Consider the following 14,954-nt stretch of genomic DNA (forward strand, 5'->3'; position numbering starts at 1 on the left):
ATTTTCAAATAACAGGCAGCCAAGGATCCTCAGTCATTTGAAGAATGCCTTTAACATAGAAGAAGCTAAAATAAAAAATCACAACACATCTTTAAGAGGGAGATGATATAAGGAATAAAAGAAAAATACTTTAAATCCTGTAATTATTATCTTCAGAGAGTTAGAAAATATTATATCCATGAAGGAAACATGAAGCAACCAAAAGAAATATTAAAAGAACAAAAACAAAGCTCCCAGAAGGTAAAAGTATGGGTAGAGAAATTTAAAAATTGGCTACAAGATTGAAAGATGAAATAGGGGAAATCTCCTCCGTAACAAAAGAAAAGGACAAAAGGGAAAATAAGAATAAATTTAAGGGATTAGTCCAGGAGATAACATCTATGTAAGGGTAGGTTACACTAGAGAAAGGTCAAAGACAACAGAGGGATGAAATTGTCAAATAAACTGTACAAGGAAAAATGAAGAACATGAATACTCCCAGGGGAAATGGTCCCTTGAGTAATTCACTAATTAACTAAAAACACACTGGATATTTTAGAACATAAAGATAATTAATACTGAAAACTAAAAACCAATGAACCATAAATAAACAAATCAATGAACCAATGCTTCAAAATCCTGAGTTATTTCCAACCTAAAATTCTCTCTTCACACTAAGTCAACTGTGAGGATACAATAAAGTCGTCGGTAGATGCACAAAATCTCAGTAAATTTACTGTCCACATACTTGTCTTAGGAAGCTACCAATTAGTGGATTTCACAAAAAAGAGAAGAGTAATCCAACGAAGAGAAAATGGGATCCAAGAAATAGAGGTTCCATCTGACAAAGAGAATTCTCAGGATAATAATGAAAGAAAATCCCAGGATCATCACTGATCAGCAGAACCTGGAAGAAAGCTGAGAAGTCCTCCAAGAAATAGATGAACCTGGAGGGAAGCCTTCAGAAATAAATATAACTGGTATAACTGGTATGTCTGGGTGGCTCAGCAGTTGAGGGTCTGCCTTCAACTCAAGGTGTGATCCTAGGGGTCCTAGGATGGAGTCGGAGCCTGCTTCTCCCTCTGCCTATGTCTCTACTTCTCTCTCAGTGTCTCTCATGAATAAAATCTTTAAAATAAATAAATAAAAATAAATAAATATAACTGATTAACTGATGTGTCCCCCAAATAACATCCTACTGTGAAAGTGAAAATGAGCAAATAATAGGTATATACAAAACTAAGCAAACGAACAGTAAGGCAACTCTATGACCTAAGAAAAGCAGTTTCATGCCAAAAAATAATATAAACCTGGTAGAGTACAAGGCTTATCTGTAATATTTAATGCAAACAATGAACAGCCCTTCATCAAAAAGCTGTGATGTAACAATACTGAGAGAATGAAAAGAGGAGAGGCTAGAGGCTAAGAGCTAAATTCTCATCTTGCATAGTAGGAAGTCAACACATAATAACTAAAATGGAACACGGAATCTATTAACAGTAGCCTAAGAATGCCAATAATGAAGGTAGAAACACGGTATCGTATGGGACATAGTGGGGATGAGAGTTCAGGCTCAGATCCAACCTATTTCTGGGATTAAACCCAACACTGTAGAATGTGAACAAGAGCCTTGAACATTAGTAGCCCTTATGTGAAGCACATACAGTTGCAGGGGCCCCACCCAGACATAGTAGAGAATCTCCACAGGTATTTCTGACAGTCATCAGTGGGGAAAATACTGCCACAGATAAATGGAGGTACAATATTTATGGAACCTCCAGGCAGATGACCTGTTCATCTGCACCTCCTGCCCCAAGCCCTCCTTCAAATTCTAAGCCTCTATCACCACTCCACCTGCTTGACTTTCATGTATTATTTCAAATTCAACTTGTCTGAAAACTCAAAACCATTTTGCTCTTCTGGCTGTAATTTCCATGAACTGAACCACTACTCCCCTGGTAAATTCACAAAGCTGAAAAGTTAAGAGTTACATTTAACTTCTTTCTGTTACTTAATACCCCCTTCCATGTTACCCAAATGTTCTTAGTTAGTATCTTTTCCATTTTCACCTCTCACTTAACCATCCCACTCTTGAACTACTACAACCACCTGGAATCTGGCTCCTTTGCCTTTGAACCAGATCTTTTCCATTTATTCTACACAATGCTGGCAGATCACCTTTTCCTAAAGTATCATCTTGGTAACTTTATTCTTAAGACATGAAGTTCAGGGATGCCTGGGTGGCTCAGAGGGTGAGTGTCTGCCTTTGGCTCAGGTTGTGATCCTGGAGTGCCGAGATGGAGTCCCACATCAGGCTTCCTGCATGGAGCCTGCTTCTCCCTTTGCCTGTGTCTCTGCCTCTCTCCCTCTATGTCTCTCATGTATAAAGAAATAAAATCTTTAAAAAAAAAAAAAAAAAAAACCCATGACGTTCAGTGGCACTCTCTCCTGCTTATGACATAGAATCTAGAACTCCAAGAAAACAACTTTAAAACAGCAGGAAAACACTGGGCCAGAATCCAAGACAGCAGGATAAGAACTTCTTTCCTGCCACTTACTAGCTAGAAGACCACAGGCTTCATTATCGTTCCTAGGGTCCTCATCTGCTTAAGCTGAACTAATTCAACATTTACTAAACATCTACTATAAAGCCTATCATAGGATTAGGTGCTTGAACTAGAAAAGTTGTCGGAGACTTTTATGTATGACAGGTAAGGCCAGACTCTTAAGATACTTTGGCCCATATCCTCTACCAGCCATTATTCCCTAGTATGTAAATCCTCTAAATCTTTCACGTCCCTTTCTCCTAGCCTTGGTCTTGCCATCTCCCCACCTTCCTCCCCTGCCCCCCAAAGGATTCTTCTACCCTCCTCATTTCAAATCTTACCTCTCCTAAAGGCCAAATCAAATCCCTTCTCTACCACCAGGCCTTGCCAACACTATCCAACTCATGGATATGTCTTATGGTACGTCTTGTGCAATTATTTTACTCTCATCTAACATTAATGTATTAAAATCTTACAAGCCTGATTAAAAAGTTCTTTGACAGCCTATAACCTCATTAGTATTTATCTACATTCTGTGTGTCCAAAATCAAACTTGACCTACAGCCAAGAACAGTCTTTGATTGGTCAACTCTAATGCATTTTCAACAATAACCAAGTTACCCCTCCAATAGCATGGAACCATCAACATTACTCACCACTTTACTTTGCATGTCTGTGTATTCCATTCCACAATATATTTATCATCTGAACAACTATACAAACAACCATTATCTTGATGCCACTGTATGCAGTTGACCTTGTTGTCATGTCCACCACTCTACAGATTAAAAAAAAAAAAGATTAAAAGAAAAAAAACACACCTGATATAATTACACATCCTGGAATAATTAATAACAGCCAATAAAAAAGACAGGCTTTAATGTAACTAAAAACACCCTAACCTACATCTACCCATTTCCAAAATCAAAAAAGAGATAAATCACCTATAAATACATCAAGTGTCAACTTTCCCTTTTTTTCTGGAAAAATATACTTCCACATCATAAGTCAAAGGATTCTAGTTCTAAATGCCACTTGCTTGACAGGAATGCCATCACTAAGACAAGATAAAATACTTTGTGTACAGTGGCAGTTTGTGACAATTGAGTGAATAGTCAAATCTCAGATTTTAAAGTCCGTATTTAAGATAAAAGGCATGTCTAGCCAAAACTATCCTTGAAAATTCTTTTTTAAAAAAACTACCAAAACCATCTCTCAATAAAGAAATCAGTTTCTTCAGGTAAACATTAAATATTTCCTCATGTTATGGAAGATACCATACCAACGATACTTTAAACATTCAACACAGCTAGATGATCACTCACTCAGCAGCAAACAGGAATGGAGACATCAACAGGGGAAGGGCAAGTTCAACTCTCCCACCAACCTCACACACATTCCAGGACAAACTCATTCAGTAGAATAAGGTTGTTACATCATCTAAACTGTGAGCAATTATGATTTTCACTTTTCTACTTAAATTCACATTACAATTAAATGAATACATGAATCACCATCATGTACTTATGTAAGCTAAGAATAAAACTCAAAATCACTACTTCTATTACATAGATTGCTCCAACCTCAAAAGAAAAATACTTCTATATATCAAGTTCAGCTATGTCCTTTCCCGAGAATGAGCTATCGACTCAAGGAACTAAGTCCTGTATCACTGACACAAAGAACTGAATAAAGGATATAAACAGGTAAATTCTGTAGAAAAAATTTAGTAAGAAAATAAGATTTTCCAAGTTAGTATACTATGCATAAAAAGCCTTAACATTTTGACTCATTAATTACAGATTAGTAATTCTGGGAATCCATGTAAACAGCAAACAAAATATTTAACAACAAAAAACTGGAAGACACTTTAATTCTCAGTAATTATTAAATCACCAAGGGATTATCTAATTTAGTAGGATTTTAGGCAGTCATTGAAACTAGTCCTTGGCATATATGAAAACTGCTCATGTTGTAATTTAATGGGAAATACCAGGAAATGAAATAGATGAGTAGAACTATACTGCTTAAACACATGCATAAAGAAACACACAATCTATTAAACATCTCTCAGTGATAGAACAATTTTTTTCCCTTTTCAACATTATGTAGTTCCAAATTATCTATGGAGAATGTTACTTAAAATAGAAAACACTTTAATTCATACATACATAAAGCATTCCTATATAAAACAGAAGCTCAGGGAACACCAAAAACATAATGTAATAGATAACGTCTGAAACAAATTATGCTACATTAAATCACTGCCCTGTAGTGCCAAACTCTCACTTTGTTCTGTGATGCTGAGGCTGGAACTCCAGACCACATTCCTGCTTCGCCAGCTAGGTGGCCAGGAGGCTCCACCAATAAGGCGTGCTAGAGGGAGATAAGGCTGAAAGAGGAACAAGGAACTTGTTCTATCCTGTCTACTAGTGTGCATCAGCCAGGTGTTTCTTTACCCTAGCAGAGAAATCCTTTCAGTAGCGGCTGAACCCAATATGCAATTGTTCTAATATCTGAGGAACTAGTCTCCTCTCCTCTCTTCAGAGACCCCCGCAGTCAGCTAGAGCTCTGTCCTCAGAGGTCTGGACCGCAAACCCACGGGGTCACTCCTCCACAAGAGACAGCAGCAAAGAGAGCAACACCTGCTCCTCAAAGGTCTGCATTTCAGCAGTGATCCCAACTGCCTCCTTTGTCCCCCAGCCCAAAAGGTGGTAAGCGCTTTCCTGCAGTCACAATTTGTGGTACCTAGAATTCTTTTTACCCTTTATTTTAAACCTCGTCATATAAATAAATAAATAAACAAAGCTCGTCAACAGTTCTTCATATTCTAGCCTATAATAAAGATTATGTTACCTATTATAGCTATTAACAAACATTACCACAATTTTAAAGGTGGGGGCAGAAAAATGCCCCATGGTGTAGATCCTGTAACATTATTCTGTTGTTTTTAATAAATCTCTAATAATCAGTTTCTTCATCATTTCTTTTATATACAATACACATACACACACACACATATCTATACTTACTATCAATTTACTGTGTAATTCTCCTTTCACTGTACTGTATAATAAAATACTACCAACTGCTGTACCAAGGGCCAACAAGTCAATCTGGTTACTCGTTCCTATAGCTTCTGATTTCCTTTTTTTCCTCTGGGGACTTTCCTAGGGGGGGAAAAAACAAATGGTTCATTTTGTATTTCAAACACAAGACATCATTAACACATAAATGTAAATGCCCACTAACCCACAAATGAAATGACCGCTACCAAAAGACACTTACCATAGAGGGGGAATGGACAACTCTGAAATGCTTTCTCACTATGGGGGGGGGGGGGGGGGGAGAGACACACTCCAATGGGAAGAAGAGCTTACAATTCTTTGTCCCTGTCTCCTACCTCTCTGGAAGGAACGGGACAAATAAGACATGCTCTTGGTATTCTCTTAAAAGGTCCAAGCAGTCTCCTTGATGCTTCTACTTCTCAGAAATGAACCACTCGTGACAGTTCCAAGTGAAGCCTCCACTCTCAAGCAGAGATGACAGATGCATACCAGAGCAATCAACACTTCCTTTTTGTGTTCCCTCCTCATCTTTGTGTTCTAGCTTCATTCTCAGGAAAGGGTACTCAAATGTTTTTATAAACATACATTTACTTCAGTTTCAGTCAAAAAATAGTTGTAACTAGTAGAGTACACTAAAGTTGCTATATCATGTGACAATTAAGGGTGGTGAGTCTGAGTGTTCCTCGTGGTCTTGGTGATCCCAATGACTTACGAGGCACAAGTTCCAACCTAGTGTCATAATGCCACAAAACTACTTTTGATTTACTTCAAAAATAATACTAACAACTCCTGTCTGTCCAAAGATAATCAAGATCACAACTTCAGAGTATTACATCAGAGTTTACAACGCTGAAAATTTGTAATTTCAGAACTTCTCTTACATATGATGTTTTTTAAATTAAAGCTTGCCAGCCTTTGCTTTAGCATAAAGCTCTAAGAAATCCGTTCTTTTAACATAAAACAGACCACTACCTCAGGAAAAAGAACATTCTCTCAATAGTGCAAGATCTTTGTTCTATAGTACAAAGCAGCAGCCCAGCCAGGATACATAAAAATTTGCCCAACCCAAAAATCGCCAATGAAAACTACGATGTTTCAGGTGTGTAAAGAATATCAAGAGTAGATTTTAAAGTACTCTCCATTTTTTTTCTCTTAGTTATAGGGATGTTGCATTTGAAGAATTGTATTCACTAGACACACTTAGGTCAACAAAAGTAAAAAGATTTAACAATAGTAACTTTTTACACATATAGAAAATACACATTTTGCAAGTCTAAAGAAATGTATCTACATTAATAATAAACCCCAAAGAAAAGTTACAATTAAAAGCCAAGTATAAAACTATCTGATGGTCTTATCAGCAACATTTAATTTACTTGAAACATTGAAACTTTAGCACAAGCAATGTCCTAGGTCCCACCTTCATTCAGTTCAATGAATGTTTAAATCTACCTCTGAATGATCCCACCAGGCAGATGAGGTTTCTGCACAAGGTTATGAATACAAACAACTATTTCAGGCAACAGCAGTGGGGGAAAGCATACCAACCTCCTACTATACTTCATCAGGTTCTAGAAATTACTTCTCCAACTCTTGGTTTTCCCAAATCAAGTTAAAAATGATCTCACACTGAGGTTTCTAATGTGTGAAACACAGGCTGGTCCAAATACGTGTGTTTTTCTACAGATATGAATTTGCATTAAAAAGCACATAAAGGGGTGTCTTCCAACTTCCTCAGTTGGAAGAGCACACAACTTGATCTTAGGTTGTGAGTTCAAACCTCATGCTGGGTGTAGAGATTTTTTTTAACAAGACAAAAAAATTAAATAAAAAGCACCAAGAAATTTTAGATATTAAACATTAACATATTCAAATCCTAATTTCCCTATCAACAAAATCTGTGTATTTTGGGAGAAGCAAGCAGAGGCAATTGGAAGAGCATCCACAGAACCTATGCTCAATTTTGAGGATCACTGGTCTAAGCGAACAATGCATCTCAAAGAACTACTGACATATTTTCTCAGAGTTGGACGATCTTTTTAAAAATCACTTTCCAGTTAGCAGGATGAGCATGTCTGAACAGGTCAACCAAGTAAGTTTATAAAAGCAATGTGCATTTTTTTAAAAAGATTTTATGTATTTATTCATGAGAGACATATAGAAAGAGAGAGAGGCAGAGACACAGGCAGAGGGAGAAGCAGGCTCCATGCAAGGAGCCCGACATGGGACTTGATCCCAGGTCTCCAGGATCACACCCTGGGCTGCAGGCGGCGCTAAACCGCTGCACCACTGGGGCTGCCTAGCAATGTGCATTTTAGTAAATCTACTATTTTAAATATTACCAAGAATATAGTGCTGACGATTATAGATTATGACAGACCTTTGCTGGCATTTTCTTTCTGAACTTGTTGGTCCTATGATCAGAAAGTTCAGTGACTCCCCAGAGAAGAATGAATCAATACAAGCAACTGTCTGGTATTCAAAAGCATCTGCAATTTGCCTCCAGACCACCTTTTCCAATCTTCTTTCCAATTCCATCTTTATATTACACTCCCTAATCACTAATACTTTCCCATTTTGCTTCTGCTTTTCCCTCAACTTGGAGGGACCTTTTCCTGCTCACTTCAATTTTATTTTGGTTAAAGATCTAGTATCCATGCCTCAAGGTCCACTGTCTCATCCCTCCACAAAAACTTCTTTCTCTTAAGGTATACATCATACTGTGCTTCTCACTACAGACACAGTATATCTGAATTGTCTATTTCTTCCCTAATGTGTCTCAGTCACATGCAATTTTACTTCCTCTGAAGTACCTAGCACAATGTCATGTACACACTCATTACACATGTAAATACATAAAGTAATGAAAAGGGTAAGCTAAAACTTTAGTTTACATTTGTGACTGGAAAATCTGGAGTTCCTAGAGGTACCAGGAGTGAAGACCCAAAAGTTGTGATTTCTCTCTTTTTTAAAAGATTTTATTTATTTGAGAGAGGGAGAAAGAGTGAATGAATAGGGGAGAGGGGAAAAGAGAGAAGCAGGCTCCCCCACTGAGCAGGGAGCCAAACTTGGGGCTTGATCCCAGGGCCCTGGGATTATGACCCAAGCCCAAGACAGACACTTAACCAACTGAGCCACCCAGGCGCCCAGAAATGTGATTTCTTAAAGAGTCTTTTTCAATGTGAAGAGTCTGACTAGGTTACGCAATAAAGAGTAGCACCAGTCTGAAAAAGTTTATCAGCACGTGATCCAGAAGGCAGTAAGAAGGCTGAGTGAGAATCTCAAGGGGCTAAGTGCATGATTTACAAAAGCAAGACATAGGGCAGATGTGGTGAAGACAGGAGGAAAAAAAAAAAAAAACCCAAGTGATAAATCTGAGTTTGATCAATTAGGCAATGAGTTTTTAGACTGAGTTCCCAGAGTAAGAAGAGTTTACATGGAGAGCCAATACACACACTCATAAAAACATATGTATATATAATTGAAACAGGCTCCACAAAAAACTTACTCTTTCCCATGCTAAATACACCATTTTTTTAACTCTATCACAAGCCACTAAATCTGTTTCATAATCTACTAATAGATCAAAACCTATTTTTGAAAAATCCTGACCTCTAGACACTGAAAATTATGCCCAAGTTTCAAGTTCCATTCTGCAATTAGTCTCCTACCCCTTTTCTTGGCCTACCTTACTGTCACTTCTCTGGCAAATGTTTAAGTTTCATGGATAACTGTGAACAAAATGTGTGCATTTTACATGTAATTACACAGTATTTATATTGAAAACAAATTCTGATAACCAGGAACTTCTATTCCTGCCAACAGGATCTCATCTGCAAATTTTCCCTTGTTTTGAGGTTTAAATACTAGGAAGACCCTAAGATAAAGCATCATATATTCACAAACACAACTGGACTGTACTATATCTCCTAGGGATGGGAATAGGAATACTCAACTCAGATTCCTCCTAGAAACATTCTTAACGCTACTGTGCTTGCCCTGTCTCATGTCTGAAATGCCATGTGCTTCGTTCAACAAGCACTAAGCTGTGTGAGATCATTTTAACTGCAGTGACAGCAAAGCAGCATAAATACATTTACTGTGGTAGCTGATAGTAGACAAGGTCTGTTTCTTCAGGGCTATAGCCCAGCTAGGAAAGGAAAAGTAGAAAAGTTTGATAGATTTCAGGGGGTGATGAAATAGCAGGGTCAGTGACAGGTGGCTCAGGCACTTACTGTGTGTGGCTTTGGCATATCAATTAACATCTCAGCCTCAGTTTACACACACATACCTGAAGAGCTTTAAAAACAGCATCCATCTATATAGTCCATCAATCTGTTTCCTTGCACTTTTCTTATCATCATTAGAGGTCCTCTCTTCCCAGGTTCCATCAACCAAATGATATGCTCATCTATATGATATGTACAAAAACCCTCTAAACACTATTATGGCATATATAATCATTCTTGGCCAAGAACAAGAAAGAGCAATTTGATTCTTCTAAACATTTAAGAACCATTGCTTTAACTCTTGTAACCCAAGCAACTCAGTACCAACTCCTTTTTCTCCACTCACAGGAGTGATGTCATCAAACTTTGTCCTTGGGTGGCAACTTGCCAATTACTGAACTAGATATAGGATACTCTTACAAAATGATTTACACTGAGGATTGTAGCAGTAAATTATAAAATGAGCCCATAGGGAATGGTCAATGAATCATTCAATAACAACATTTACTGAGCACTTACTACATCAATGATATACACTGCCTCATTTAATTATCTGAGAAGCCTGAAAGGTGGGTAGCATAATCTCCACTTCATGTTTGTTTGTTTTTAAATATTTTATTTATTTATTCATGAGAGACACAGAGAGAAGGTAGAGACATAGGTAGAGGGAGAAGCAGACCCCTCACAGGAGCCCGAGGTGAGACTCACCCCGGAACTCCAAGATCACATCCTGAGCCAAAAGCAGATACTTAACCACTGTGCCACCCAGATATCCCTCCACTTCATGTTTGAGTAACAAAAATCTTAAGGTGTTGGGAATACAGGATAAAATCCTTTCCAAGCCTGAAACTCTAATCCTCAAAGATGTAAAATAAAAGGGTTTAATAAAATGAGAGCATCTTAACATTTCAGTGGCAAGGATCATAACCCAGGGACCTGGGAACAGAGATGAAGCAGCTGCTACAAATCACTCACTTTCTAGCTTTAAAAAAGTCATGTGACTTTATAATTGTATGCCATAATATATGTGTACATTTAAGAGAACCACTTCTCTCTCTAATCTTCAAGTAAAATTAATGCTCTAGGATACATCCCCAATATGATGAAGACTGGATGTTCTTCCTACATTCCCCCCAACTCTCAATTCTATGACTCAAGATCTAGAGTTACAGTGTTAAGAACAGTAGACCAGAAGTCAGGAGACCTTACCCCTGGTGGTCACAGTGTCTTTATTGGTTATTAAAGCTTTGATGAAGTCACTTTGAACTTCCCTAGTGCTGATTCTCAGTTTTTAAAAATTTTATTTCAGGGTATTTCTTAGAGCTGTGTGGCTAAAATGAAAGCATCCAGATAAAATGATACTGAAACCTATACAAACCTTTTTTTTAAGTCAAACTCCTTTTTCAATGAGGCCCTTCAATGAGTGACTTGCTCAATGTGACAAAAGCAAGTGTGAATTGAGTTCTGGATATGAAACCAAATCCAGATATTTTTCTACTATTTCAGAGTGGTACATAATCCAAAACTATGACTTTCAAAAAGAAACTTAAGACGAAGCCAAAGTTTTGTTCTTGAGGCATATAATGTGACATAAGTCAACAGAAAGGCAAAGGGGGACAGGGCAACAAATTTTTGCCAGCCTAATATTAACTATTATTTGTTGTAGGTAATGGAGAACGAAGCTCTAAATACCCGGGTTCTACTCCTGGTTCTATTTTTGGGTTTTTTTTTTTGCAAGTTGCTTAATTTTCCAGAGGCTCAGCTTCTTCTTCAGAAGCAAGGCAAAAAGTTAGTCTTTATCTACCTTCCAGGACTAACCATACAAATACAAGACATTAATTTAAAAAATAAAAAATAAAATAAAAAACCTTGCAGCACTTACATACACCAATCTAAATGTTTCTGCATTATTAAACAAGTTCACCTTCACAACCACTCTATGAGGTGGGTTCTGTTACTCCCATTTTACAAATGAGGAACTAGAGGCACAATTACTACTATGAAGCCAAACCTAGATTTAAATGTAAGTGGTAGAGCTTGGATCCATGTATCTAATCATTGCTCCAGGTTTTCCCTCAGCATCAGTATCACCATCTCTTTACAGGACTGTTAAAACAGAAACATAGAAAACAACTTTAAAAAGGAAAAATATGCAGACTGCTGCAACTAACAATGACGACTATTTTTTTTAAGCCCAAGTTTGCCTTAAGAACCCTGAAAAGGTTAATTTATCAACTAAAGTCACTTCATCTAGAAACTAGGAAAATCTATCTTAACATCTGAAAAATACCTAAACATACTCATCCAAAGCATAGTTAGGTATACCCCTACTTTCAACCTAAAAATTTAGCAGTTCCCCTACGGTAGTCAGATGGGAGTTAAAAATCTGTCTTAAATACTAGCCTCTGAAGTTTTACACACGGTGTCAGCTAAACACTCACAATACCTGATGCTTCCGAATCACATTAGACTGATTCGGTGTGACTACCCTATACCTGCAGCCCCACGTGCATGTGAGTTAGAGCAGACGTGGTCGAGTGACTCAACAGCGAACGGCATCTTACCTGAGATGGGGCCCTAAGAGAGAAGCCTTCCCTAACTTGGCAACGTCCCATCTAAGAGAAACTTCACCTGGATTCACATTCATTACATTAAACCAGCTACTTCGCTTTACCCCCACATCCAAAAGCGGACTTCAGACTTAACGAGGGGGTGCATAAAGGAGGAGCTGAGCAGATGTTAAAAATGAAAAAGCATGAAGTTTCAAATGACTGAGACTGGAAACGAGTCTGAGAAATCAAGAGTTTCAAGAGTGAGAGTCCTACACACTGGACGTGGAAGACAACACGTGGTGAGCCTGCACCCAAGGGTTCTGGGGTGGGGTGGGGGGGTTGGGGGGGCTGTCCGGAAGCAAGGAAACAGGCTTAATTCATTGCAACCGCCTTAGGCAAAGTTGGTGAGCTAGAGAAATCGGAAAAGAGTAGTACAGCCCCAAGGAGGGGCTCTGTCAAAATCCAGGACACCGAAGAGCACATGTTGCTGCGCGAGGACTGGCAGAAGGAAGCCGCCCTGGGGAACCGGGGGCCTACGCGAACATGGCGGCCCCGGCGACAGCGGGGCGCGGGGCTCCGAGCGCAAGGAGCCCGTCGGCGGGGCTCCAGCCTACAGTCCCTCGCATCGGGCCGCGCCCTCTTTCGCTACTCTGCGGGCAGGCCGCACGCGGGACTCGCGAAGTGGACGAGTCCGCGCCGCCGCCGCCGCCGCCGCGCTCCGTGCCTCCTCGCCCCGGGCCTCGGAGGGCCGCGCGACACGCCGGGCCACGCGCCGTCGGGCCGGGGGTGCCGAGGGGCCGCGCCCGGGCGGACGCCCACCCCCCGCCGGCCCGCCCGCTCTACCTTGGCCTGCAGCCGCGCTGGCGCCCAGGCCAGGCAGGTGCAGGTACCGCTGAGGTGCGCGGAAGGCACGTACTCCTGGTGCAGCCTATTGTTGGCGGTCTCCCACACTCGCAGCTGACCGTCGGCAGACGCCAAGGCGAAGTAGGCCTGGTTCAGCGGGGAGAAGGCGCAGGGAACCCCTGCCGGGGACAGGGGGTCGGCAACTCGGCCGCCACCCGCCGCCATTGCTGCCCTGGCTCCGCGGCAGCCACGTGTTCGCCTGTGCGCATGCGCACCGGCACGGGGCGGGGCCTGGAGGGAGGAAGTGGGGCGGGGGGAGCGCAGGGAGCCGAGGGAGTGGCTCTTCGCTGCTCCAGCTCGCGTTGGGTGGGCCCGGCCTGTGGACGGTGGCCCGGAGGACCCAATGCTAGCTTGTTCTGGTTGGTTGGGGGAGGGGACGTGCGGAGGGACTGGACTGCAGGCTGGAGTGCAGGCCAGGTCCTTGAAGAAAAAAAAAAAAAAAAGGTTTGGTGTTTTGTTTTGTTTTTTAATAACATGATTGAACGAAATGTTTAAAAAAAATAACCACTTATAACTTCATGATTGTAGCAATTGTTTGCATTTTTTCTCATCCACTTCCAGGCTATAACCATGTGTGTATGTGTGTATACATATATACACATAACAGTCTATTCAGTCATAATTGTGTAAAAGTAACGGTAGGATCTGCCATCCACCCCCTCCCTTATTTGGTCAGGATCAATCCCATGTTACTACATCAAATAGACCATTTGTAATGACGCGGTAATATTTCACTAAATCTATGCATTGTGATTCAAGAAATGCCAGCTAGCTATTAATATCAATACAAAATGTTCTGCTCATAGAATAATTATACATATATATATGATAATATAATAATATTCAGCTCACAGTTTGTTGCCCAGCAAGAAAGACAAAAAAACACTACCCTCAGGAAGGGCTTTTACAGCCAGGGGGTGCCATGGTGACGTTTGCGCTTTAGATTATTTATAATGATAAACATTTACATTTTTTAGAAAGCTTCCTGGATTCCAACGGAGATGGTAAAAGGGTAAGAAGGAAAACCCACACGTGATGTAGCACAATAGTGAGTCAGACTCACATGAAAGCAGCAAAGGTCAGGACCCCTGGGTGGCTGTGGATGAGCATCTGCCTTCCACTCAGGATGTGATTCCGGGGTCCTGGGATCCAGTCCCCCATCCGGCTCTCCGCAGAGATCCTGCTTCTCCCTCTACCTGTCTCTGCCTCTCTGTGTCTCTCATGAATAAATAAATAAAATCTTAAAAAAAAAAAAAAAAAGAAAAAGAAAGCAGTAAAGGTGAGGAGAAGTGCCCAGATTCCAGATAGAATCTGAAGTTAGAGTCAACAAGGCTTGCTAAATGATTGCACAGGGTGAAAAAAAGACAAATGAAGGGAGGACACTGAGGCCTGAGCAAACTAGTGAATGGTGATTCCATCAGCTAGATTGGGGAAACGAGTTTGACTGGAGTGACGATCAACTGTTTTGGACAGTTGAATATGATATGCCTACTGTACCTCCAAATTGAGTTGCTCAGCAGGAGTTGGCTACAGGAGAATAAGATCACAGAGATCACAGAGATCTAGTTTGGATGCACTAGCATACAGATAGATGTTATTTAAAACTGTAGGACTAGTCAGATCATGTTGGGCACAAGTATGGATAGAAAAGAAAACTTAGGGCAGCCTGGGTGGCTC

General features: G+C 40.2%; 1 protein-coding gene and 1 long non-coding RNA gene across 2 annotated transcripts in view; one reads left to right on the forward strand and one right to left on the reverse strand.

Moving 5' to 3' along the window:
• WDR43 (WD repeat domain 43) overlaps nucleotides 1–13,494 on the reverse strand; it is a 44,172-nt gene extending 30,678 nt beyond the window's left edge. Inside the window, exons 1-3 of the mRNA XM_072771344.1 lie at nucleotides 13,218–13,494; nucleotides 5,558–5,695; nucleotides 3,182–3,303 (exon numbers count right to left, since the gene is read on the reverse strand). Coding sequence (XP_072627445.1) covers nucleotides 3,182–3,303; nucleotides 5,558–5,695; nucleotides 13,218–13,442 — 485 coding nt within the window. The 5' untranslated portion in view covers nucleotides 13,443–13,494. The remainder of the gene's footprint in view (nucleotides 1–3,181; nucleotides 3,304–5,557; nucleotides 5,696–13,217) is intronic.
• LOC140601910 (uncharacterized) lies at nucleotides 2,472–5,303 on the forward strand. The gene is made up of 3 exons (XR_012004993.1): nucleotides 2,472–2,690; nucleotides 4,098–4,231; nucleotides 5,073–5,303. It is a non-coding gene; the product is annotated as an uncharacterized lncRNA (long non-coding RNA).
• Nucleotides 13,495–14,954: the final 1,460 nt, after the last annotated feature.

The sequence above is a fragment of the Canis lupus genome, chromosome 12 (assembly GCF_048164855.1).
Source record: "Canis lupus baileyi chromosome 12, mCanLup2.hap1, whole genome shotgun sequence".
Taxonomy (NCBI): domain Eukaryota; kingdom Metazoa; phylum Chordata; class Mammalia; order Carnivora; family Canidae; genus Canis; species Canis lupus.